Here is a 24,589-nt window from a genome sequence, read left to right on the forward strand (position 1 = left end):
TGGGCTGTGGCATAAAGTACCCTATGTTCTAAAAACAGGCCCAGCAGGGTGTCCTAAGCGCTCACTGTGAGTCTGGGCCAGTTGATCTGGAGCTCTGGAGTTCGTCCTCGGAGCTCCGAACCCTTGGGCTTTCTTCCTTCTTTTTCCTGAGAAAGTATTTCCCTGTTTCCTTTATTTCTTTGAGTTGTTTGTGTCTCCCAGAAATTTTTTTTCTACAAAGATCGTGTTTTGGTAAACCCTCAGGATGCCTTGTAGAGCTGTCCACTTTTTCTTCTTTAGAAAAACGTATTTGTAAAACTGTTCTGTCCCAGGGCATTGACTTAGAGAGGGGCCCTGAGAACAGAGGGCCCCATGTGTTCCAGCTAGCTACCTGGGGAATGGAGGCAAGAGTTCAAGACTCGCCTGGGCAGCGGAGGGAGAGGGTTTCCAGAAAGAAAACAGGCAAATGCCATTTCTACTCCCGTGATGCCTCAGTGGTTTCTATTAGGATGTGTTTGACCCCAGGGTCTGCACATGTAAGTAGGAATTGCACAGGCCTGGAAGATGCTGAAGAGGCAGAGGCTCTGGGTTTGAGCTTCTTCCTGGGTTGTACTTAAGACTGGAGAAATGGCTCAGAGGTTGAAAGCATTCACTGCTCTTTGCAGAGGGCCCTTGTTCAGGTCCCAGCACACACATGCTGCCCGGTTCCAGGGAATCTGAGCCTCTCTGGCCTCTGAGGGCACCATGCTTGTACCTGGTACACAGACATATATACAAGCAAAACACTCACACATAAACTCTTTTTAAAGCTTGAAAAATAGGAATAAAACAACGGAGGGATTTTAGTGTGCGCAACAAAGACAGTGGTGCTAAGCGGACAAGCATCTTTTCAAGTCATTAGTGCGTGCCCTAGCAGGCCCTTGTAAGACAGCCTTACAGGCAGAGCCAGGAGGAGCTCTGAGCTCGAGGTCAGCCTGGGCTACAAAGTGAGTTCCAGGACAGTTAGGACTACATAGAGAAACCCTGTCTTGAAAAGCCAGCCATCCAACCAAGCAACCAACACAGCCTTACTCTTAGCCATTTAAAGTTGCTCCCACTGTCCTGGAGTTCGGTGAGTGGCCTCTGCCTCCAGGAGGGGAGCTGGGCAGAGAACCCGTAGTTCTTGTTTGTTATTTTGATGGTTTACTAGTGTTCACACTCAATGACTAGCCTTTGCTGTTGGACAGATCTTAATGTTTGATTCAGAGCAACAACTGTAAGACTCTCTTTAGTCGCTTGCTAAACGAGTCTGCCCCTTCTGCTGAAATGCCCTTTCAGTTGCAAGCTAATGCCTTATCTTCCCTTGCCACTGTTGAGAAGAAAGCAGTGCATTCGAGCTTTCCTCCCTCCTGCACATGCTTCCATGATTCTTAGGACTTCACTGATCTCGCCCTAGAACCCCACATCTGTTCGTCTTCCTGTCTTCTATAGCCAGCAGCAGTTTAACCTTACACCCCCTCAGAATTGCTCTTCTTTATTTTCATTGCTGCTTCCTACGTTGAACAGCTGTGAGCCTTTCCGTCTTGGTGGGCAGTTTGCGATGAAAGGTGGTGTGCTACTGCCATCTACTGGACTAAGGGAGAACTGCAGATGAGACCTAAGCTATGCATTTCAGGGTAGTTTGTCTAAAGGATTTCTGATATAGTTCATAAACCAGAATAAATGACGACATGACAATTGTCGTCTTGAACTAAACCTTCCCATAGGAAAGGGTGATTTGTCTCCTACTATGACAGTCACCCGTGAGGCCCCTGAACCCGGGCTGGATCATGTAGTCCACAATCTTCTATTTTTGAAGACCACGCTGTCAACAGATCATTGAGACTGGCTTCCTTATGTCAAGTTCTTAGCTGTCCCATGTTATCAGGAGGATTGACATTTTAAATGTCGATTGATACATTGTTTTAACTTTTTAAAATATTTAAGAGATTGTAATGCAGGTGGCGTAGCAATCCATATTGTATCGGAATCTTATAAACTGTTGGTGCTCTCGCATGGGCCAGCGTAGCTGCGTGCCTTCCAAAAGATGCTTTACTCTGGTGTGACTTTCGCCAGGAAAAACAGCCATTTAGCTCCGTTCAGTTAGCTGAGGTTTGTTTGTTTGTTTGCGTTGCGTTGCGTTGCACTGTGACGATGGGTTGCATGACCAGGGCTGAGCTGCCCCCATCAGTCACCTCCCTTTCTGTGAAAGCGCTGATGCAGGAGTATGCCAACACGGGGGTCAGCCCACAGCCCGAGCGTCCCTCATGCCAGCCTTAGAGCCTGCTTCTCCGCTTTCCCCCGGGATACAGTAACAGCGCAGGTTTCCTCCGTGACTTAGCACGTGACTTCAGCAGCCAGCATGTCTCATTGTTCTCCTCCTCTGAGCTTCAGAAGGGGTGTGTGTGTGTGTCTGCGTCTGTATATGTGTGTGTCTGGGTGTGTCTGTCTGTGTGTCTCTGGGTGTGTGTCTGTGTGTGTCTCTGCGTGTCTGTGTGTGTGTGTATGTTTTACTGGTACAACCATGGCCTCCCATTTGTGGGATTTCACACTTAAAACTCGGTTGTGAAGCTAAAAAAAAATGTAAAGTTTAAATTTACATATAAGGCACGGGCACAGGGCTAGAGCCTCAGCCCTTGGGAGGTGAAGGCTGGAGGACCAGGAGTCCAAGGTTGTCTTCTGTTACTGGAGTTCAAGACCAGCCTGGGCTACCTTGTCTCAACAAGGGGCAGGGTGTCTGGGAACTGTAACTCATGTGGCTCATTGTCATCCCTCTAAAATCTAGAGCAATGGTTCTCAACCTGTGGCTCTCGAATGACCCTTCCACAGGGGTTTCCCTTAGACCATCAGAAAACACAGATATTTACATTATGGTTTTTGTTTTTCAAGATAGGCTCTCTCAGGAGCTTTGGAGCCTGTCCTGGAACTAGCTTTTGTAGACCAGGCTGACCTTGAACTCACAGAGATCCTCCTGCCTCTGCCTCCCGAGTGCTGGGAGTAAATACATTATGATTTATAACAGTAGTAAAATTATAGTTATGAAGTAGCAATGAAACAATTCTATGGTTGGAGATCACTTCACTAAAATTGAGAAAGGGCCATGGCATTAGGAAGGCTGAGAACCACTACTTAATACTGTCTTGACTACTTCACTCTAAATAAAGTTACCTCACTACTTTTGAAAAAAGGAATAAAGTCCGCAGGTCATCTAGACACACAGTCCTGGCTGGAAACTGCCCCTGCACATGTGGAGACATGAGACAGCCATTTGAGGGCCTCGGGCAGGTGCACCACTAGCCCAGCATTTTTCACATGATTTTTGCTGTTATTTTGTTTTGTTTTTTTCGAGACGGTTTCTCTGTGTAGCCCTGGCTTTCCTGGAACTCACTCTGTAGACCAGGCTAGCCTCGAATTCACAGATCCGCCTGCCTCTTCCTCTCAAGTGCTGGGATTAAAGGTGTACGCCACACCCACCTGGCTTATTTTTTGTTTTTTAAATAGTTATTTCATTTTTAGTTATCTGAAGAGGGACTTGCAGGTGCACCTGCCAGCAGAGACCAGAGGCACCAGATCCTTTGGAGCGAGAGTTACAGGCAGTTGTTACTGATGAGCATGTGTGGGCTCCTACCTGCAGAACCTCCTCCTCAGCCCCGATTACTTTATCTGTGTGGAGGAGTGCAGTATCTGCAGGTGACAGAAGAGGGCGCTGGACACCCTGAAGCCGGAGGTACCGGCAGTTGTGCTGCTGAGAGCTGGAGTCTGGCTCTGCTCTTAGGCATGTTCCACCCTACGCTGAGCGTTTGCCCGATCTGCACCAGGTGGTATGAGTCCCCACTGCTTCTCTGTACTTTTAAGGATGTTTACATGGGGCAGTGTTTCCCCTGCTCCATCTAGAGAATCAGAGTAGCATTTTTCATAATCCAGACTTGGGTGCTGGATGTTGAATTCTGGCCCTGTGACGTAGTAAGACAGAGTAGGTACGTGACAGGCTCGATACATAGCAACTGGTTTCCATCCACGTGGTCTTATTTTAACCCCTCACAAGTCAGGAAGCCAGGTGGGAGCCTCATTTTTCAAATGAGGACCTGATGCTCAGAATGAGATTCCTGGGTCATAGGCAGCCCAGGTCTGCCTCAAATCTAGGGATTTGTCATTGCCTAGACAGGGCTTTTGTCTATGTAGCACAAACTGCTTCAGCCTGAGGTTCCCCTGCCTCTGCCTTCCCAGTCCTGGGAGTACAGTGTGTGCCCCCATGCCCAACCAGGTGTGACTTTTAGTTGCCACCTCTGCTTCCCAGCCTACAAAACCCTTCGCATCTGGAGAACAGAATTGGTAAAGTGGGCTGCAGAAACACTCGGGCTTAAGAGCACTTGCTGCTCTCACAGAGGACCTGGTTCCTTTCCCAGCGCCCATATGTGGGACTCCAGCTCCAGCAGACCTCACACCTCTGCAGGCACTGTGTTCATACGCCAAGCAAACATGCACACACATAAAATAAGAATAACCACGTAGTTTTCAATTATACGTCTGTATTCTCTAACAATGGAAATGTATCAGGCAAACAGGACATGAAGGTTGGGTGGCCACAGAGTTCTCTCCGGAAGCCCACGATGGCTGAGCCCAGCAGTGACGTGGGCCAAAGGCACTTCTCCCTTAGAGTTAAACCTAGGTGCTCACCCTCTGTGTTCAATCACAGCTCTGGACTACATCCTGCAGACTTGAGGCGGTGAACTAGGCCTGGCAGAAGGCTCTGTCCACAGGACGAAGCTGAGCTGGGGCTGACAGGCGCCTTCATGGAGCCCCTCCCCTTCCCAGCCCCCAGGGACCCGGACAGCTGTGAGAAGCTCTGAAGTCAGTGCAGGGTCACCCCAAAGCGGCAGCCCTGCTGGGAGGCCGGAGGGTCATTTCCAGACTCCACAAGTGACACCAGTCTCTTTCCCCGCACTGTGAGTCATAACGGAGTCACCCTTGACTCCAAATGCCTCCTGCGTGACTCTTCAGTGACTCAGCTCGCCTTCTGATGCACGGGCTCAATCAACGAGACTGCTCATTTGAAACCATTATAGTAAAAGATGTGTTACTTCACTTGCAAAGAAAACCCAGCTGATTTATTGAAGAATGAACCAGGGCTAGTGACAAGAAAAAGCATCCACCAAGGGGCTAGCCCACAGCGTGGTCTGCAGAACAAGATCCGGGCCAGCCTGTGCTACATGGTGAGATCCTATTGCAAAAAAAAAAAAAAAAAAAAAAAAAAAAAAAAAAATAAGTAAATAGAATAGAGGGAGTTAACAAAAGTGTATTGTTTTGGATTATTTTAAACTGGGTTTCCAATTGCAACATTGTTTCCACAACCCTCATCCTTTAAGAAACCGAACATCAGGCTTTATGAGAGGGCAGAGTGTCACCTCGCACCTGCCACGGCCTCTGGGACTACTTTAGGAGATCTGGCTCGAACCACTTGGTTCCCTGCTGAGTTTCTTGGGTCAGTTAGTTTTTAAAAACACAGGTGGCTGTACATTTGCATGTGATCCTCAGGCAGGGGCCATGCTAGTTTTCTCTGTACTGTTCCTATTTTAGGACGTGTGCTGCCAGGTGGGCACTCTAGGTTAGATACTGAGTCTGGCTATGGTACCCAGATTAGCCTGCAACTCCTGGATTCAAGTAATCTCTTTGCTTCAGTCGGAACCACAGTGTGCACTATTGTACTGGACTTAATAGACAACTGGTCAGCAACCATGCAACCTATAAAACCATGGGGTGCACGCCTACACTCAGGAGGTAGACGCAGGCGGAGCTCTGTGAGTTCGAGGCCAGCCTGGTCTACAGAGAGATTTCCAGGACAGCATGGGCTACATAATAGAGGGAGATTCTCCTCAAGAAACCAAAAAACAAGGCCGGGCGGTGGTGGCGCATGCCTGTAATCCCAGCACTCGGGAGGCAGAGGCAGACGGATCTCAGTGAATTCAAGGCCAGCCTGGTCTACAAGAGCTAGTTCCAGGACAAAGAAACCAATAAGAGAACAGCAAAAGACAGAAACAAAAACAAAGAGATGATATTTTAGCTACTAAATGAAAAGTTTCCTTTCACTGTAAAAACAAAATGCTCATGGAAGATGTCGCTATGGAGACACAAAGGGAGAAAGAAAGCACACGTCCTCTGTGACATCCTAGTGTTCTTAGAGACTTCGCTGGATGTAGTTCAGGTCCAAGGCAGGTGTCCCCAAGAAGAGGAAGATCAGGGTTCAGGGCAGAAGCAGGAAGATCAGGGTTCAGGGCCGTCTGGAACTTCCTAGCAAATTGGAGGCCAGCCTGAGATACCTGAGACTCTATCTCAAAAAAAAAAAAAAAAAAGAAAGAAAGAAAGGTGGGGGTGACACATTTAGGGAACTTGCTTCGGTTTTTGCTGTTTCAAAAGCTACAGAAACCTCATACTCACAGGCTGTAGAGCTGGCTCAGTGGTTAAGAGCACTGGCTGCTCTTTGAGAAGGCCTGGGTTTGATTCCCAGCACCCACATAGTGGCTCACAACCACTTGTAATGGGATCTGATGCCCTCTTCTGGTGTGCTAAGAAAGTATCATTATACATAGCATTCAGAAATAAAGAAATCTTTTTTTGTTTGCTTGGTTTTCAGTTTTTGAAGACAGGGTTTCTACGTGTAGCCCTGGCTTTCCTGGAACTAACTTTGTAGACCAGGCTGGCCTTGAACTCATAGAGATCTGCCTACCTCTGCCTCCCAAGTGCTGGGATTAAAGGTGTATGCCACCACTGCCCGGCCCAATAAATCTTTTAAAAGAAAGGAAGGAAGGGGAGAGAGAAAGAAAGAAGAAAGGAAGAAAGAAAGAAAGAGAAAGAAAGAAAGAAAGAAAGAAAGAAAGAAAGAAAGAAAGAAAGAAAGAAAGGAAGGAAGGAAGAAAGGAAGAAAGGAAGGAGGGAGGGAGAGCGAGAGAGCGAGAGAGAGAGATAGAGAGAGAGAGAGAGAGAGAGAGAGAGAGAGAGAGAGGAGAGAGGCCAGGCCAGGTGTGGTGCACGCCTTTAATCCCAGCACTGGGAAGGCAGAGGCAGGCGGATCTCTGTGAGTTCAAGACCAGCCTGGTCTACATAACAAGTTCCAGGACAGCCAGGACTCTGTAGAGAGACTCTGTCTCAATAAAAATAAAAAGAAAGAAAAAGGAGGGAAGCTGAAGTCCCAGCTGCTGCCAGGAGGAGGAAGTCCTGGTCTTAAATTAGGCTTAGAGGTCAGAGAACATTGAGAAACCCAGCACATCAGGGAAAATTATATTTAGCCTTAGCCTGAATCCAAAAACGAGATAAGAAAACCATGTTTAGTTCCAGACGGCATATCAGAGTTAAGAGGACACGGGAGTTCAGGCTCTTGCAGCCTAGGCCAAAGGATTGCATCAGGGACAGTTGGTTAGAAATAGAAACAGAGATCGTTTAAAGGGGAGTGGGGAACCCCTAAGACTAGAAGCGGCCTAGTGAGTTGAGGGACAAGCCCTTAAAGCCAAGCGCTTGTTGTCTTTAAACTGGGTGTAACTCCAAAATAGGGCAAGCTGCGAGGGAAGAACGGTGAACTGGAGGCCAGCCTGGGCTGCGTAGAAAGACTCTGTCTCAGAGGAACTAAAACAAAAGCCTCCTAAGGGGCGCTCGGTTGCTTTCATCTTGTGAGATCTGAAAGATCCCAAGTTTGTAAGTCCCCGCGTGAGTCCCACCCACCGGAAGCCGGTGGTGAAGGCTCTTCCCCTCCTTCTCAGTAAGGCGTTTCAAGAAACAGAGATGGTTCTCAGAAACGGCTGTGATTTGATCCTGAGTGCTCCGTGTGAACATTTCCGAGATTTCTGGGTTTTCTGTGAATGACTTTAACCTTCTGCGAGAGCGCCTGGTGCTTCTTAGCCATGGAGCCGCCTTTCCAGTCCCAGATTTTAATGCATTTTATTTTATTTGTGTGTGTGTGGTCTATCACATATGTGCATGTCCCCAAAGAGGCCAGGAGTGCTGGGGACAGACTTAGAGAAATTGATAGAAATTTTCCAAATCAAAACTTCTGTCTTGCCGGGTGGTTGGTGGTTGCATGCCTTTAATCCCAGCACTTGGGAGGCAGGCGGATTGAGGCCAGCCTGGTCTACAAGAGCTAGTTCCAGGACAGCTAGAACTGTTACACAGAGAAACCCTGTCTCGAAAAACCCAAAACAAAACAAACGAACAAACAAAAAAACGAAAACTGTCTTCTGCTTGTATGAAGTTCAACTCAGATGTTCAGGTTGGCCTCTTAGGTGCCGCCATGTGATGGAGTCCTGCAATCCAGAGCAGAATTGGAGGGTTTTTAAAGTCCATAAAGTATATGCAAAATAGGCAGCTAGCAAGGAGCAAATCTCACCAGGACAAATCCAGTTGAAAGGGAAGCCCCTGGCAACCCTTAATAAGTTTAAGGAAGTGATTTCCGCCCCTTCTCTCTGGTTCTGACTCTTCAAGGTCAACCCTAGGCCAGGCCTTTCCCGTGGGACTAGACTTCCAGTAGCTCAGCTGTTGGCCTCATCTTGACAGACCAAGTAAGAGACCAGGGACACTGGCTGGAATAAATGGTCCAGGCCTCGACCGTGGCAAAATGGGAGCGCTCATGGCCTTCAGAAAAGACCTATCAAAGTCACCAACCCTGTGGGACCTGAGCCCGTGGTGAGGAAGCAGCACCTGCCTTGGGGTGGAGAAGACTTGACTTTGGGGTCTTATTAGTCCTCCTCACTAGCCTGGGTCTCCTGGACCACTCTTAACCTGAAATGAGTCTCAACTGCCCCATCTTGAAGTGTGTGAAGTGTTGATCTGGAAGCAGCCCCAGACTGAGGCTGATACAGGGCAGCCATGATTATCAGCTAACTTTCTGGATATTTTACAAGGCTGGGAATGGAAGCCAAGGTGTGTGCTGAGAAGGCTTTCTGCCACCTCCAGCCCTCCTAAGTGGATTCTGATAGGTCAGCTCTGCCGAAAGCTGTAGATTCTGGATACCAACAGGGTCGATGATGGACATTTTCAGTGCCCATGCGTGTTTCCTGCCTATTGACTACTGTGGCCAAAATTCCTTCCTTGGCAGAGAGTAAAGCAATGTCTGCCCCCCCTCTCAAGGTCCCCACCACAAACCCAAACCAAGGCAGGCAGGAGTCTGGGGACCAGTTAATTTATTGGGTTTCCCTACAGGGTCTCGGGGAGGGGTACTTACAGGGGGGTGAGCCTGCATCCCCCAACCAGCCACACCTGGAAAGGCTCGCTTCACTCTATAGCCGGTCATTGCCCCAGGAGAGCCATCTGGAGCTTTCACGCGGCTTTCTGAGACACACATTCGCCCTCAAGGGGAATATTCAAACTGATCTTGATAGAGTATTTCCTAGACTTGGGTGTGAGCATTTCATGGCCTTACTGACCCCCCCACACACACTAAGGTGTCTGTGCAGTTTTGTGCCACCACTACCAATGTATGCAGCGCCAAGGGTCAAACCCGGGGTCCTGGGCATGCTGGGACTACATTCTGCCAACCGAGCCACATTCCCGATTTTCTTCAGTTGTATATTTTCACCCTGCTCCACCCCCATCCCACCTAAGCCCTCACACAGCACATTGCCCCCCACACACACAAGTGTGACCACTGCAGTGGGGCCTGCAATTCCCATAGATCTACAGAAAATGTTACTTCCTTGTGCCTTCAAGGAAAAAAAAATGCTTCTTAGAGACTTCCAGCAACTGCTCCTTGTGGAGAGTCATCATCTGCTCCCTGCGTCATCTGGAGAGCACAGGGCTGGGGGGGGGGGCACCTGGTCTCTCCATTCCCACCCAGGTAACCTGGCCACAAAGGGAACACGTGGTTCCTGTGCTGGTTTCCCGGCCTCCGGGGAAGGAAGGCTGCGGAGGGGGACAGAGCAGTGACTCCCAATTTGGCATTGCCTGAGTGGGGGCCTCTCCCTCCACCTACAAAGCGTCCGCATGATGTCTTTTCTTCCGTTTAGAACATTGGGATGACTGGGGCCCAGGTTTTCCTGGTCCAAGACCCTTCTCAGTGTGGAACAGACTCAGTCATCTGCTAACCACGAGTTCAGGGTGGCTCTCAGGATGCCATTGTCACCTCCACGATCCAGTGGACGCCTAAGTCGTGGGTCTTCCTTCTTTCAACAGGCCCACTATCCGGTAACGACGAGCGTTATAAACGCGACAGATACACGAGCCTCCTTCCAGAAATTTCAGGGCTTGGTATGGGAGAAACTTATTAAATAAAGCCTTTTGAGAAATTGTTAGTTTCTGGTCCTGGTTTTTTGTTTGCTTGTGTGTGTGTGTGTGTGTGTGTGTGTGTAAGTGAAACAGGGTCTCACTGGCCTCAAATTTGGAGAAATCGTCACACCTCTTCCTTTCTAGTGTCAGGATTTGGAGCGAGCCACCATGCCCCTCGGATACGCCTACTTTATTACACTTAATCATTTAACCTTCTGCACTCTGTACTCCCGTTAATCACACAAGGTTTTCCTTTCAATGAAAAGGTTCCCAAAGCAAGATACATCAAGTGCAGTTTGAAAAAGTATTTATTTCAGTTACAATTTTCACTTTTAAAAAACAGTGGTTCCCCCCCAAAAAAAAAAACATTGAAAAAACATATTACACTACTTTGCAGAAAGAGCTTAGGTATCAACTTGCTGGTAACACGGGTAAAAAACCTTAAAAACATTGTCTCAAAACAAAACATGTAGCATTGAGGTATTTTGCTTAACGGATATGATCTCTAGCCAAGAAAATCTCTGTCGTTCCAGCTTGCTCCACAGTCCCAGTCCTTCCCCTGCAAACTAGATCTCCATCTGAGCATACACTCACAAAAATGACAATTTTCCTTAATAAGCATCGAGGTTGCCATAAAAACTCCTGGTACCCAACCTCGCGAGGACTAGAGGCTGGAAAGACCTTTGGCAGACCCTCCCCAGCACCAGTACCAGAGCCAGCTGGCCTGCCACTTCCAGCCACAGCCTTGTCGTAGGCTGCAGCATGGGAAAGGTGACCCTGTAACCCTGTAACCCTGAAGACAGGTTTCTCAGCACCTCCACCTGCAGCTGAGTTTGGGAATCCTCTCTAACTAGGTCAAGCCAAGCATCCTTAAACCTGCAGAGCGCGGCCACAGCTGGCCTACCCTGCTGGGCTCTGTGCCCCATTGGCTCCAGCCCAATTCCAGCCGTGAACTTCACACCAGCTTCCTTTCTCCCAAAACATCGGGGACATGGCAAAGACTCAGTGTAAGCGTACAACCAGGTGAGAAACTGCAGAGACCACGCTCACGAAGAGAAAGCATTCGGTCTCCAAACGTCTCGGTGTACAGCCCCAGCTACTCCCTTGAAATATTTTAAAGCTGTTTTACTAATGCCTTAAGAATCAAAGCTCAGTTTAGAACTTGACCAGTTCTACTCTTCCCACAGTGCAGCGAAGGTCGTGTTTAAACCCTGTCTAAAGCCGCCACATCTGCCTGCCGGATCCCTGACTGCGGGTGTCAAGTGACTGTTGACAGGCAGCCTGTGGGCTGCAGAAACTCCAGTGACACAGATTGGAGGCCAGAAGCAGCTGAGGGCCTAGACCTGTGTCTTTGAGCAAAGCTGGGGCTCAGATGAAACAGACTTCATTGACATTAGCTTATTAAAAGTCAAAAGGAAAAAGGGGGGGCTAGCCTTTTATAATAATAGTGAAAGCAACAGCAACTTGGGGATTAAAGCTACTCAGCTTTCGGAGATAATGAGTTATCTGGATTTCAATCTTCCACCAGCTTGTTCTGCCTGGCTTTGGTACCGGCATGCAGGCAAAGCCAGGTGAAGAACTAAGCCTCGCGTGGGCTCAGTCGCCTGCTCCTTGCAGACCACTATTTCTAACACTCCCTTTCACAGCACATTTGCTACTACTGAGTCCCAGAAATTTTTTTTTTTTTTTTTTTGGTTTTTCGAGACAGGGTTTCTCTGTGGCTTTGGAGCCTGTCCTGGAACTAGCTCTGTAGACCAGGCTGGTCTCGAACTCACAGAGATCCGCCTGCCTCTGCCTCCCGAGTGCTGGGATTAAAGGCGTGTGCCACCATCGCCCGGCCTGAGTCCCAGAAATTTAACAAAGGGGGAAAACATGAATACCTGCCTGGTTTTTGTCAACTTACAAACCCTTTTCTATGACAGCAACAGACCCTGAAACATACAAAGCCCAGGGCAGTGGCACCTGGATCTGTGGAGCAGACAGCACAAGCGTGGCCTCCAGGCTCCACCTCCTATCCCCTGAGGGTGGCACTTTCTGAAAAGGTAAGCTACTAGCAAAGTGTTGGGATCTGGTAAACGATTGCAAGGCTCACTTTAATCCCAGCACCACTCTGCGGTCTCCTGGGTGACTACTAACATCAGTGAAGGGAAAGTGATGGAGGGGACCAGTGCCTCTGCGGGAACTGGATGTGAAGTGAGGAAGGCCACGGTGGCAGTGAGGGGTAACAGGAAGTGGACACCCTTCTTTCCTAAGCCTGGCACACATTGATTCCCTGAAGCCAAGCACAGACAATCTGTAAGACAGAAACAAGACACAGAACGAAACCGAAGTCTTCTCTGTTACAGGAAACATTTTTCTTGATTTTCACTTGACTTGGCTTTTGTGCTAAACAAAGCTACTGTATCACCCTGCCATCCCCCACCCCACTATCATCTCCCGCCTCCTGGGCGGTTCATACACCAGCACACAGTGAGTGGCCTCTTCCAGGGTCAAGAGAAACAGGCAACAATTTCTTTCCTTGCTTGTTAATTTGTTTGTTTTGTTTTCCAAGACAAGGTTTCTCTGTGTAGCTCTGGCTGTCCTGGTACTCACTCTGTTAGAGGCTGGCCTTGAATTCGGAAACATCCACCTGCCTCTGCCTCCCACATGCTGGAATTAAAGGTGTGTGCCACCACCCGGTTCAGGCAACAGTTTCGTAAAAGCAAAATGGAAATGCATTCTTGCTACTTAAGTTTTTCTTTTTTCATGAATGTTGTCTTTCCCAGTAGCTCAGGTCCAGTTGAAACCAGTATGAGCAAGGCTGGAGTAAAGTAGCTATACTCTCTGCCCCAGCAGAGGAACTCACTAACAGCACCCTCCCCTGGGAGAGTAGCGGGGGACAGAAAACACGTTTTCAGAGGCTGTGTCCCCTGGACTACAACGGGCACAGTGGAGACCCGTCCTTCCCCTTCCTTCCTGCTTCTCTTCTCCTGAAGTCCTGAGTTCAAATAAGAAAATAAAACTTCTGCAGTCAGCAGTGCCTAGAATTATCATTCACATCTGAAACTTATTACAAGAGATTAATATCGTTCTGCTTAAACCATCAGGCCCTGAGAGATTCGTCACAAGCGGGATGCCAGCTGCTTTTCCAGCAGCTTTCCAGGTATTGAGGAGAGTGGGCATGAGTTCCTCCCCAGCCTTAGCGGCCTAGGAAAAGAGAAGGCCAAAGGTGCTTGGATTTCAAGAGTTCAGCTAAAAGGTGGGTTGGGGGAGTGAGTCAGAGCTAGGCAATTAGGGTAACCTTTGGCACCCCTACCTGAGGCTATCCTGAGGGTGTGGAGGCTATGTCCTCATGGTGGCCTGCGTCCCTCACAACCCCTGCCTTCAGAGCATGTGCAGCAGACAGTCCTGACCCCTCCACACCTTCTGCAAGGCTCTTGTGCGAAAGGGAAGCTGCACCCCACCCACCACTGCTGGCCCAGGTGAGCTGGAGTGGCGGTGCTGATCTGACACCAGCTACAGGTCCCATCCAGACAACTAGCTGTGGAATAAGCCGTCCCTATTGCTGGTGTCGTAAGGGCTCTGCGGGTCTCTGACGCCCGGGCAGCTGTGGTTTAAGGTGTTGTCAGGCCTGGAGCTGTTGTGGGACCCTGCTGAGGTGAGGAGAGGAACCAGTATGAAGGCCGGCTTCAGCTGTCCCAAGGAATATGGAGGGGGAGAACTCGTCTTGCTTTCCCGCACAGCCGGTGACTTCCAAGTCTTCTTGAGCCTTTATGCAAACACACAAAAACAAACACACAGCCGTGAGCTTCCTCTCAGGTCAATGTCACGGCGAAAAACACCAGCAGCAGCTGTCTGCCCTGGTTGCTAGGTGTGCCCAGGTTCAGCTTACAAAAATGCTGATGACTCAGATCTCCTATCATCGCCAGAGGTGTCCTAACAAGACCGCATCTCATTGGCCCCATTTACAAAGGGAAAGACGTGTGTGTTCCTCTACGCACTCCAAATGTCACCTGACGGCCGGTGATCAGCCTTGTGCCAGATGTGAGGCATGCATCTGCAGTTCCCCATCCATTCACACACAAAAAGGAGAATATTCTTTCCGTGGGGAGAGGAAATGGAACTTGGTCCAACTAAGGCAGGCAGGGGGCAGCTCGGTCACAGCCCGCCATGGATGGCAGAAACAGGCTGTGTGATCCCTGTACCCTCCCCCGTCCCATGCAGTCAGGTCTCCACCCACCCCACCCCCAGGAGGGAGAGCCGCCCTGCTCCGAGAAAGGCCCCACTGGGCACGTGTTGATTCATCTGACAGGAAAGCGGACGCTGGGCAGGAAGGAGATAGGCATCGCTCAGATCACAGCTCCTCAGCGTGCTGGCTGGGCCTGAGGCCAGACTCAGCAACCAAGGAAAGTCAGCTGACGGCCTGAAGAAAGCTGAGCTACAGATACCGATCTGATCTGCGAAGGTGGGGGTGGGGGGGCTCCTTCCCAAAGGGCCTTTGCTAGGTGTGCTAGACCAGGGCCTCCTCTTCTCCCTTTGACTTCCTTCTCTATGGCTGAGCCCCCCTCAATTTCATTACAGGTCAATTACCCAAGGAAGGGCAGTGAGGGAGGAGCAGAAGCCAACACCAAAAACAAGATCTGGGCATTTTCCTGGGCTTTCTGTACCAGCAGACTATTTTTGTTCTTGATATGATCGATGATTGACAGCTGGCTCTGAATCCGCCGTTGGCGCTTGGCCTGTTAGCCAAACGGCATAAACAATCTGCAGACTGTGCATGGAGGCAGGGAGAGAGCCCAGCTGGCCACGGAGGGAACTCTCCCACCGCTTGTTGCCCCATGCACTGCGAAGCACTCAGCCCCTCTGACGCAGGAATTCATGCTCCGAGGAAATACCCTAAAAATGACTGGTGGTTTGAATAAGAACAGCCCCCCATAGATTCATATATTTGAATGCTCGGTCACCAGAGAGTAGCACTCTTTGAAAGGATTGAGAGGTGTGGCCTCGTTGGAGAAAGTATGCAGTCCCCAAGTGTTGACACACTCCTGTTAGTTGTCCCAACTGGGTCAGACCCTTGTCTTCTGCGCAGTCATTGGACAGTCTGATCCCTACTTCCCTGGAAGTCGCTGTTTGAGACCAGGGATACAGCTCAGTGCCAGAGCCCTGCCTAGCCTTGGATTTGAACCAACACTAAAAACAAGGAAAGGAGGGAAGGATAAAAACAAGACCAGCCTGACGCTTTCGCTGTGTCAGCTTCAGTCAAGCCGGCTCAGGGCCACTGTGAGGACCTCGGGAGCTAGCGTGTAGAGAGCTTTCTGCCAAAAGTCCTCCTCTTCCTCCCTACCATGGCCATGTCAGCCCTTCCCTGTCAGGGACTGGCATCCTCACTAGACAGTACCTGGCCTATCCCCTGCCTCCTGCAGCGCCCAACCCAGGGCTCAGAGTAGCTGTGAGTGTGTGTGTGTGTGTGTGTGTGTGTGTGTGTGTGCGCATGCGTGGTGTGTGCGTGCGCGTGTGCACATGCATGTGTGCATGTGTGTGTGCGTGCATGTATGGTGTGTATGTGTGTGCATGCATGCGTGCGTATGTGTGTGTGGTGTGCACTCATTTGCTGAATAAAGAAATGAGTGAAGTTCTGACAACACGAGGGCAGATGAGAGCTAAGACACAGAGTGCAGGACACAGCCCTAGGGCCCATCTCACCTCAGGATGATGAAGACACAGAGGAGCAACCCAAACACCAGGCTTCCTCCAGCCACCAGGAATGTGGGCAGCGATATTGAGGAAGGATCTTGTCCTGAGGCTGTGGGGAGTGGGGTAGAGAAATGGGAAGGAGGGAGGTAAGGAGAGAAGGGAGGAGAGAAAATAAAGTCAGTCAGCGAGTACAAAAGCAGATGCTGCTCTGGAAAGCAGCAAAACTGCCAGCTTGCGGGCCAAGGCCAGGCTCCTGGAGCCGTGTGCAGGTGCCTAGCGTAATAACCACTCACAGGCTGAGACGGGCTGATTCTCAGCCGGCAGCCAACTCTCTGGCCATTTACTCTCACAGTAACTTTCCTGTGCCCTTTATCAGGCAGCGGGCACTCGAGAGATATGGCTCTGAGTACGCCGTGGTGGTAGATCCGCTATGACTGGGTGAGCGAGGCACGAGGACTTCCAACAAGTACCTTGGAGCCATTTCTCCACCAGGGTGTCATCGCTTCCCTATCCCCAACATGGCGTTCAAGCTCCAGACACGCCATGTCCCTTCTCCTGCAGGGCTCTCCCTGACCTCCCTTCCTGCCTAGAATGTTCTGTCTCCCTTTGCTGAGCCCCTTTGCTGCCCACATTCTTGGCTGGGCCAGCAGCTCCCTAAGCAGGCTTCCTCGGCGGATCCTCCATTGCAGTCTCTAGCAATGATGTCCATGCTCAGACAGACTGTAGCTGCCTTCCTGACCTGGCCACTCTTTTCATAGGCCTCATTGCCTCTTAGCAGACAAGATCAAACGAGCATACAAGTAATGGAAGAAGAGCTGTGCTGTAGCTCACTGGCAGAGGCTTGCCTAGCATGCTCAAGGCCCTGGGTTCAGTCCTAAATGCTGCATCGAGTAAAACAATGGAAGGCTGTTGCTGCCTTTGCTCAGTGTCCGAGCGTGCTCTTAGATCTTCTGCAGACAGAGGAATACCGAGACACTAGCGCTTACCCGGGAAGCTTGTCGCTTTTACAGGCTGGTTGTACAAATCCTCCTCATCATCATAGTCTTCATCAGAGACCTAGGAGACATGAAATGACCATCATCAGCTGTTCAACATCCATACACACTTCTGCAAAGCCACCACCTGTCTCCTGAGCCTCTCCGAGCCGATCTTTGTCAACCATCTACCTGTCGCTGGCACTGTTCGTGTGCTCTCTTCCCCTTCCCAGGTGCCCATGGCTCTGCCAAAGGCACAGAGGATGTGGTCGGTAAACAAAGCAGTTGTCCACGCGTCTATTGCCAGGTGCAGTGGTAGCCTCCTGGGAAAAGCTCGTCCCAGCATCCCAACTCCACTGCTCACTAGCTAGCTACATGATGGGCCGATCCCTGAGTTCAGATAGACTTAAGTTCTGCTTCTGGATCCAATTTTGAGATTTTACCCACACAGTGGAGGTGCCCAGTCCTCGGCTACTGTCAGTTCCTTAGGACCCGCCTGGAACTCTCTGGCCCGAGAGGCAAGAACTCAGCTGCTTTTGCCCTAAAGCCCCACAAGGACAGCCCCCTGAAGACATCCCTTCTAGAACAGCCTGTGAAGCCAGCATGTGAGGCCCATACCTCTGCCTCTTTCTCTGTGCTTGGGGGGCAGAGGTACAAAGGCCCCAGCTCAGTACTGAGGGAATTAAGGACCACGCAAGGAGAAAGAGTTGGGTGGGAAATTGGATTAGTAAAGGGATTTGTTAAGCAGCTCCAGACGTAATCCTCTTTCCAATACTCCATGATACCAGGCTGCCACAGGGGAGGCCATGGATAAATTGAATCTGGTCTCAGACCAAGCCAACAGCGGTGTCCAAACAGCTCAGGATGAAACAGTAGCCACCAGAGCCAGGCAGATGGCGCCTTACAGCTTCCAGGGACAGGGAACTGGCCCACAGTCACACTCTAGAAGATCCAGCCGGCAGGAACCAGATTCCGGCCTGGAGCAGTGCAGCCCTGGCCCTGGGGGGGGGGGGGCGGGGGGGGGCAAGCTCACCTGTGTGGGGTCCTCCAGGATCCCTGTGGGAGTGCTCGGGGGCTCTGCAGGTACAAAGAAGGGTTATGTTAGGGGTGACTGGTGGACCGGGGAATCCAGTCAGCTCAGAGCAGTACAAAGAGCCCATCTGAACCCTAACACTCGGACCTGAGGAGGAAGAAGCATCTCAAGTTCAAGGCTGGTACTAGGAGACCCTGTCTCAAAAAGAAGAAAAAGAAAGGAAGGAAGGAAGGAAGGAAGGAAGGAAGGAAGGAAGGAAGGAAGGAAGGAAGGAAGGAAGGAAAAAAAAATCTTTTTTTTTTTTTGGTTGGTTGGTTTTGAGTTTTTCAAGGCAAGGTTCTCTGTATAGCCTCAGCTGTCCTGGAACTTGCCCTGTAGACCAAGCTAGCCTCGAATTCACAGAGATCCACCTGCCTCTGCCTCTCTAGTACTGGGATCAAAGGCGTGTGCCACCACCACTGGTAAACAATGTTATCTTTAAAAACCAGGATGCTGGGAATAAGGAATTATCCAGCACCAGAGGACTAGCTATGTCTATCCTGATAGTCACTTAAGAGAGTAGCCTGGAGAAAAATCCATTTTATGTTACACAATGTAAATGTGTATCAAAGCATTACACGTACCCACAATGTGCCTGAGTACTCTGTATCTACTAAAAACAAAATTTCAGGGTACATGCCTTTAAGCCCAGACCTTGGAAAATCAAAGCCAGACTGATCTACACAGAGCATCCCAGGCCAACCAGGACTTAAAAACAAAAATAAAAAATTAAAACTTCAAGCGGGCTGGAGAGGCAGCACAGAGGCTGAGAGCACCAGCTGCTCCTCCAGGGGACCCGGGTTTGATCCCAGCACCCACATCAGCTCCAACCTGTCTGCAGCTCTGGCTTCTGTGGGCACCGCAGACGTGTGGTGGACAGCCACAGGTGCAGGCAGAACACCCCCAGACATAAAACAGAAACTAGAATGTTAAAATAAGAAGAGGTGGAATAAATATTTAAAAATAAAACTTCAGAATGTATATTTTAGAGAAATGTTGAAGATACGATGTATTGTGTAGAAGGAAGACATGTTTTGATCCAAAGTTTCTAAAACTTGTGTTTATATTATCATATATTACATATTACAATATACACGCAGGGAGGGCAGGTCAGAAGGATGATACCACAAGATATAAGCACTATTAACGATAATTCCTTAAGGATCATGCCTGGGACGGGTGGAGGGCACCCTGATAAAGAGGGGTGGGGACAGGGTGGCAGAGGTCATGCTCTCCTGGGAACTGTTTTCTACAGAAATGGCTGACCCAAGAGCAAGCCCAGAATCGAAGCTGAGCTGGGACCCAAGAGACCTGGCTCTGACCCTCGGAAGGCAGACGGCGAAACGACTCAGATTTTCTTGTCGTCTCATTTTTTCCACCAAGAAGTTAAAAATATCACCAAGTATAAGACATCAAGCACCCCAAACCCAGGAATAGACCAACAAATCACTAAGGGGTGGAGGACAGGGTGAGCCTGTTTCTGCTCAGGAGAGAAATTTCAATGGCTATGCCGTCTCCAAGGAGAGAAAACCACACAGCAACACTGGAGGTGTTGAAAAAGAACCCACTCACCCACTTCATTGTATAAAAAGGAAACGGGCCCAGAGAGGGAAAGCAATTTGTCTAAGTTCACACAGCAAGTTAACTCAAAAGCGAACCTCAAACTGTGGCAAGGACTCAGTATCTCCTACCTGTGTGCACCTCCCAGCTGGGCGGTGGTGGGGCACACCTATAATCTCATCGAATCCCACCAGAGACTGTACATGTGTGCGTGGATGGACTGGCTTTGTGAGACAGGGTCTCTCTGTTGCCCATGATGGCTTGAAATTTATATTAGATGACAGGCTGACCTCTGACCCTGAATTAATGTTTTAGCATGCTGGGATTGTAGGTATGAACCATCACACCATTTCCTCTGATGCTTGTTGTTGTTGTTGTTGTTGTTTGGTTTTGAAACAAAATATCACATTTTGGTTCAACTGTCCTGGAACCCACGATATAACTCAGGCAGACCGCAAGCTTGGATTGCTCCTCCTGCTCCGCCTCTGGGAATACAGAGGACACCATGCCTGTGTTTTGTCATCGTTTGGATCTCTGAGACAGGGTCTCATTCTGAAGCCAAGGCTGGCCTGGAACTTAGAACAATCCTCCTGTTTCAGTCTCAGGTGCTTAATTATAGACGTGAGCCATCACACCTGGCTGGGGTATTTAAAGATGGGGTGGGCTGGAGAGATGGCTCAGCAGTTAAGAGCCCTTGCTGTCCTTGCAGAGAACCTGGATTCAGTTCCCAGTACCCACACAGCAGCCCCAAATCAGCTGTAAATCTAGTTCCAGGGAATCCAATGCGTTTTTCTGACCTCCCAGGGCACCAGGCACCCATATCGTGCACATACATACATGCAGGCAAAACACTCATACACGTAGTTTGGAGTGTGCCAGCAAGACTGCTCAGTAAAAGTGCTAGTAATACAAGCCAGAAGACCTGAGTTCCATCTACAGAGCTGGGGAGGGCGGAGGGGGGATAAATTCCTTGAAGTTGTCCTCTGACCTCTACATGTGTGCCGTGGCAAGCATGCCTACTCTTCACATACACAACCTATACTGGAGGGAAAAACATTTTTTAAAAAAATTTAAAGATGGGGAAACTGAGGCAAGAAAAAGGAAAATAACTTTCTTAAAGTTAGTAGAAAGTGGCAAGGCTGTAATTTTTATATGTGCTCCTGTGTGTGTGTGCCCGTGTGTGTGCCCGTGTGTGTGTGCCCGTGTGTGTGTGCCTCTGTGTTTGTGTGCCCGTGTGTGTGTGTGCCCGTGTGTGTGTGCCCGTGTGTGTGTGCCTGTGTGTGTGCGTGTGTGTGTGCGCCCGTGTGTGTGTGTGCCCGTGTGTGTGTGTGCCCGTGTGTGTGTGTGTGCCCGTGTGTTTGCCCATGCAAGTGTATGAAGGCCAGAAAACATCAAGCATCCTGTTCTCTCACCTCCTACTCCCTCCCTTCCCTGTTCTGCCACTGTCTGCTTCCCTGGAGACAGCGTCCCTCACTGAAACCGGAGCTAGGCTGACAGCAGCCCCAACAGTGCCCTTGTCTCTCCCAGCAAGCATCCCCTCAGCTCCCAAAGAGGCATTTAAACCAAGGCTGTTTGCTTCCAATAACGAACATTTTTTAAAGGTTTTAAATGCCCACTTTGGATCTCGAGATGTAATTCAGATTGGCCCAGCACTGCTTGGGGTGGCACTGGCTGGGGACGCTCCTGTCATCCTAGCACTGGGGAGGTTGGCGGCATGAGAAGAGAGGAAGATGCCGGGTGGTGATGGCGCACACCTTTAATCCCAGCACACTGGAGGCAGAGGCAGGTGGATCTCTGTGAGTTCGAGGCCAGCCTGGTCTACAAGAGCTAGTTCCAGGACAGGCTTCAAAGCTGCAGAGAAACTCTGTCTCAAAAAACAAAAAACAGAAGTGAAAAAGATGTCTTGGAGCCCTGGTGAAAGCCAGCGCCCAGCCGGCCCTTACGGCCACTCTCCACGTCACTGGAGCCTCGAGGCGCTGGGAGGCAGGTGCTGGGTTTGGGTCTGATCGCTGGCTCTGTCCCTTGCTAGTACGACTTTGGGGAAGTACCTAGCTCAGCCCCAGTTAGCTTATTTGTCACTTAGGAGTACTGACACCTGCCTAAGAACCCCAAACCCAGCACCTGCCTCCCAGCGCCTCGAGGCTCCAGTGACGTGGAAAGTGGCAGTTAGGGCCGGCTGGGCGCTGGCTTTCACCAGGGCTCCAAGACATCTTCCTCTCTTCTCATGCCGCCAACCTCCCCAGTAGGGTTACGGGAGCGTCCTCAGCCAGTCCCACCCCACAGCAGTGCTGGGCCCATCCGAGTTACATCTCGAGATCCAAAGTGGGCATTTAAGCCGGGCGGTGGTGGCGCACGCCTTTAATCCCAGCACTCGGGAGGCAGAGGCAGGCAGATCTCTGTGAGTTCGAGACCAGCCTGGTCTACAAGAGCTAGTTCCAGGACAGGCTCCAAAACCACAGAGAAACCCTGTCTCGAAAAACCAAAAAAAAACAAAAAACAAAAACAAAAAAAACAAAGTGGGCATTTAAAATCTTTACAAATGGGGGCTGTGTGATTTAAGACTCCCCCTTCTCCATTTTGGGTCAATTTTTATTTCCTAATGCAGGGACACTGAGGCAGTGGGCTTATAGCCTAAGAAGTACACCCCCACCCCCACGTGTCCTGAAGTACAAGCCTCTGGCCTGTGTGGTTCCCCTCTTGGGGACTGTGACAGGGAGCACCTAAGGCTTCAGTGCAGCTCAACCGCCAGGAGCCTCTGCACCGCGGCTGGGCCTCACTTCCCGCTCCAGCCTCTGTCTCATTTTATAGAACCAATCGCCAATTTCCAACCTAACCCCTCTGGCCTGAGAAGCACCGGAGTCCCCCCGAGCCTCTCCACTGTACCCCAGTACAGGATGGCAAAGGTTTCTCTCTTAGACATACTGCCAGGTCAGAGTGGCTCCCCACTCCCGCCCAGGACAGGAGCTCAGTCTCTGGCTCGAGTGAGGAGGCGTGGGCTCTGAACAAGCTCATGGGGTCACCTGTGCTGGAGCCCAAAGCTGGAAAGTCCAAGACCCAGAGCCGGCCAGGTGGCCTCCACCCCCGACATTATCACTGGACACCATCTTCCACCAGGGATTCAAGGCTAAACAGGTGAGGAACCCACAAACCCTCCCAGGCAGCCAACAGCCCGTGAGTGGGAGCAGCCCAAGCAGATGCAGGTTTTCTAGGAACCCCAGGAGAGTTCAGAGAGCAGAGTGTACAGGGCGGCTTCCTGCAGTTACTCCCAAGGACAGAATGAGGTCAACCAGGCCAATGCTGGGCTCACACAAGAAAGGCCTTTCTGCCTGAACAGACATTTCTCTAAAAGCGATAATAGTGGGGTGTGGTGGTACGTGCTTGTAGTCTCCGTCTCAACAAAATAAATCAGAAATGGCAACGACTGGAGAAAAATGGGCACTAGGTATACTAGGTACCTGTAGCCCTAAGCCCTAGCTACTAGAGAGGCTGAGACAAGAAGACAGAGGCCAGACTAGCGTGCGCGCGCGCACACACGAGAGAGAGAGAGAGAGAGAGAGAGAGAGAGAGAGAGAGAGACAGAGACAGAGAGAGAGAGAGACAGAGACAGAGAGAGACAGAGAGAGACAGAGAGAGACAGAGAGAGACAGAGAGAGAGAGATTCGCATACGCAGAACACTAGTGTCAATAAGCTAAAGGGAACATGGAAGGTTTTTAATCCCAGCACATGGGAGGCAGAGGTAGGTGGAGCTCTATGAGTCTGAGGCCAGCCTGGTCTACATCATGCATTCTAAGTGAGAAAGAATTATACCCTGTCTCAAAAAGAGTGGGGGAACTGTTGTGAACTCTCAAGTAACCTAAAGTGGCGCAGCCACTATGGAAAGCAGTGTGGCATTCCTTAAATGCTGCAAACAGAGTCGCCGTGGACACAGTGAGGAATCCCACATCTGGGCACATACACAGAAGAACTAAACTCCAGCAGTCAGCAGACTGTTCACGGCAGATAAATCACACACCACGCGTCCACTGTCAAATTCAGAGAAACAAGACACTCGCTCCCCAGTCTCTACCAGGAAGGAAAGGCTGACCCACGGCTTGAGAGGACTTTGAAGGCACAGCGCTGAGTGAGATAAGTCAGACACAAAAGGTTTCCTACAATCCCACTTACTTGAAGTGTTTAAAATAGTCAAATTCGGAAACAGAAAGTAGAATGCACATTGCTAGCAGCTAGGGAAGAGAGAGGGGAGTGGGAAGTGGGGTCTGGAGGTGGGTGGTGGAGACCGGTGGGCAGCCTTATGAATGTATTTAACGCGCTGAGCAACGGGTAAGATCAGCGCTGGCCTTGCAAGCCCGAGGACCTGAGTTCAATCCCTCAGAACCCATGTTAGAGAAAACCAAACCGAGCCAGGCGGTGGTGGAGCATACCTTTAATCCCAGCACCCAGGAGGTAGAGGCAGGCGGATCTCTGTGAGTTCATAGCCAGCCTGGTCGACAAGAGCCAGTTTCAGGACAGGCTCCAAAGCTACAGAGAAACCCTGTCTCAAAAAAAAAAAAAAAAAAAAAAAAGGAAAAAAGAAAAAACTAAAACAGGTGTGGGGGCATGCCTTGGGGGTAAGGGGATTAGGGCAGGAAAATCCCAGGGGCTCTCTGCTCTGCCAGCATAACCCACTCAGTGAGCATGGGGGCCAACGAGAAAACTTATAGCGAAAAATGAGGGGGCGCAGTACATGAGGAAGAACACAGCAGGTTGACCTGTGGCCTCTAAACACACACACAGAGTTATAACAACAAGGGGTGGGGCGTGCGCCTGCAATCCCAGTACTCGGAGGATCACAGAGCTAGAGTTCAGGATAGCCTGGAACACACGAGGCCCTAACCTCAAAAATCTCCTGCAAAAGCTTTCAAGTAAATTTTATGCCATGCACCTTGTGCCACCATCAAGAAAAAGCTGTGGATTGTAGCTGTTTTGAAACAGGATCTCACTATGTAGATCAGGCTGACCTCGAACTCACAGAGTGCCCCTGCCTCCACCACACCTAGCCAAATTTTTTTTTTTTTTTTTTTTGAA

General features: G+C 50.1%; 1 protein-coding gene and 1 non-coding gene across 3 annotated transcripts in view; both read right to left on the bottom strand.

The window, feature by feature from the left end:
• Positions 1 to 5,493: 5,493 nt before the first annotated feature.
• LOC130890310 (U6 spliceosomal RNA) lies at positions 5,494 to 5,597 on the bottom strand. Its single transcript, XR_009058743.1, has one exon. It is a non-coding gene; the product is annotated as a U6 spliceosomal RNA (small nuclear RNA).
• Positions 5,598 to 12,090: 6,493 nt separating this feature from the next.
• Positions 12,091 to 24,589, bottom strand: part of Il6r (interleukin 6 receptor) — a 49,419-nt gene continuing 36,920 nt past the window's right edge. For both annotated transcript variants that reach the window (XM_057794143.1, XM_057794144.1), the window contains 4 exons: positions 17,926 to 17,969; positions 16,905 to 16,974; positions 15,928 to 16,027; positions 12,091 to 13,993 (listed from right to left, as the gene is read on the bottom strand). In XM_057794143.1, coding sequence (XP_057650126.1) covers positions 13,762 to 13,993; positions 15,928 to 16,027; positions 16,905 to 16,974; positions 17,926 to 17,969 — 446 coding nt within the window. In that variant the 3' untranslated portion in view covers positions 12,091 to 13,761. The remainder of the gene's footprint in view (positions 13,994 to 15,927; positions 16,028 to 16,904; positions 16,975 to 17,925; positions 17,970 to 24,589) is intronic.

This window comes from Chionomys nivalis, chromosome 18 (assembly GCF_950005125.1).
Source record: "Chionomys nivalis chromosome 18, mChiNiv1.1, whole genome shotgun sequence".
Classification (NCBI taxonomy): domain Eukaryota; kingdom Metazoa; phylum Chordata; class Mammalia; order Rodentia; family Cricetidae; genus Chionomys; species Chionomys nivalis.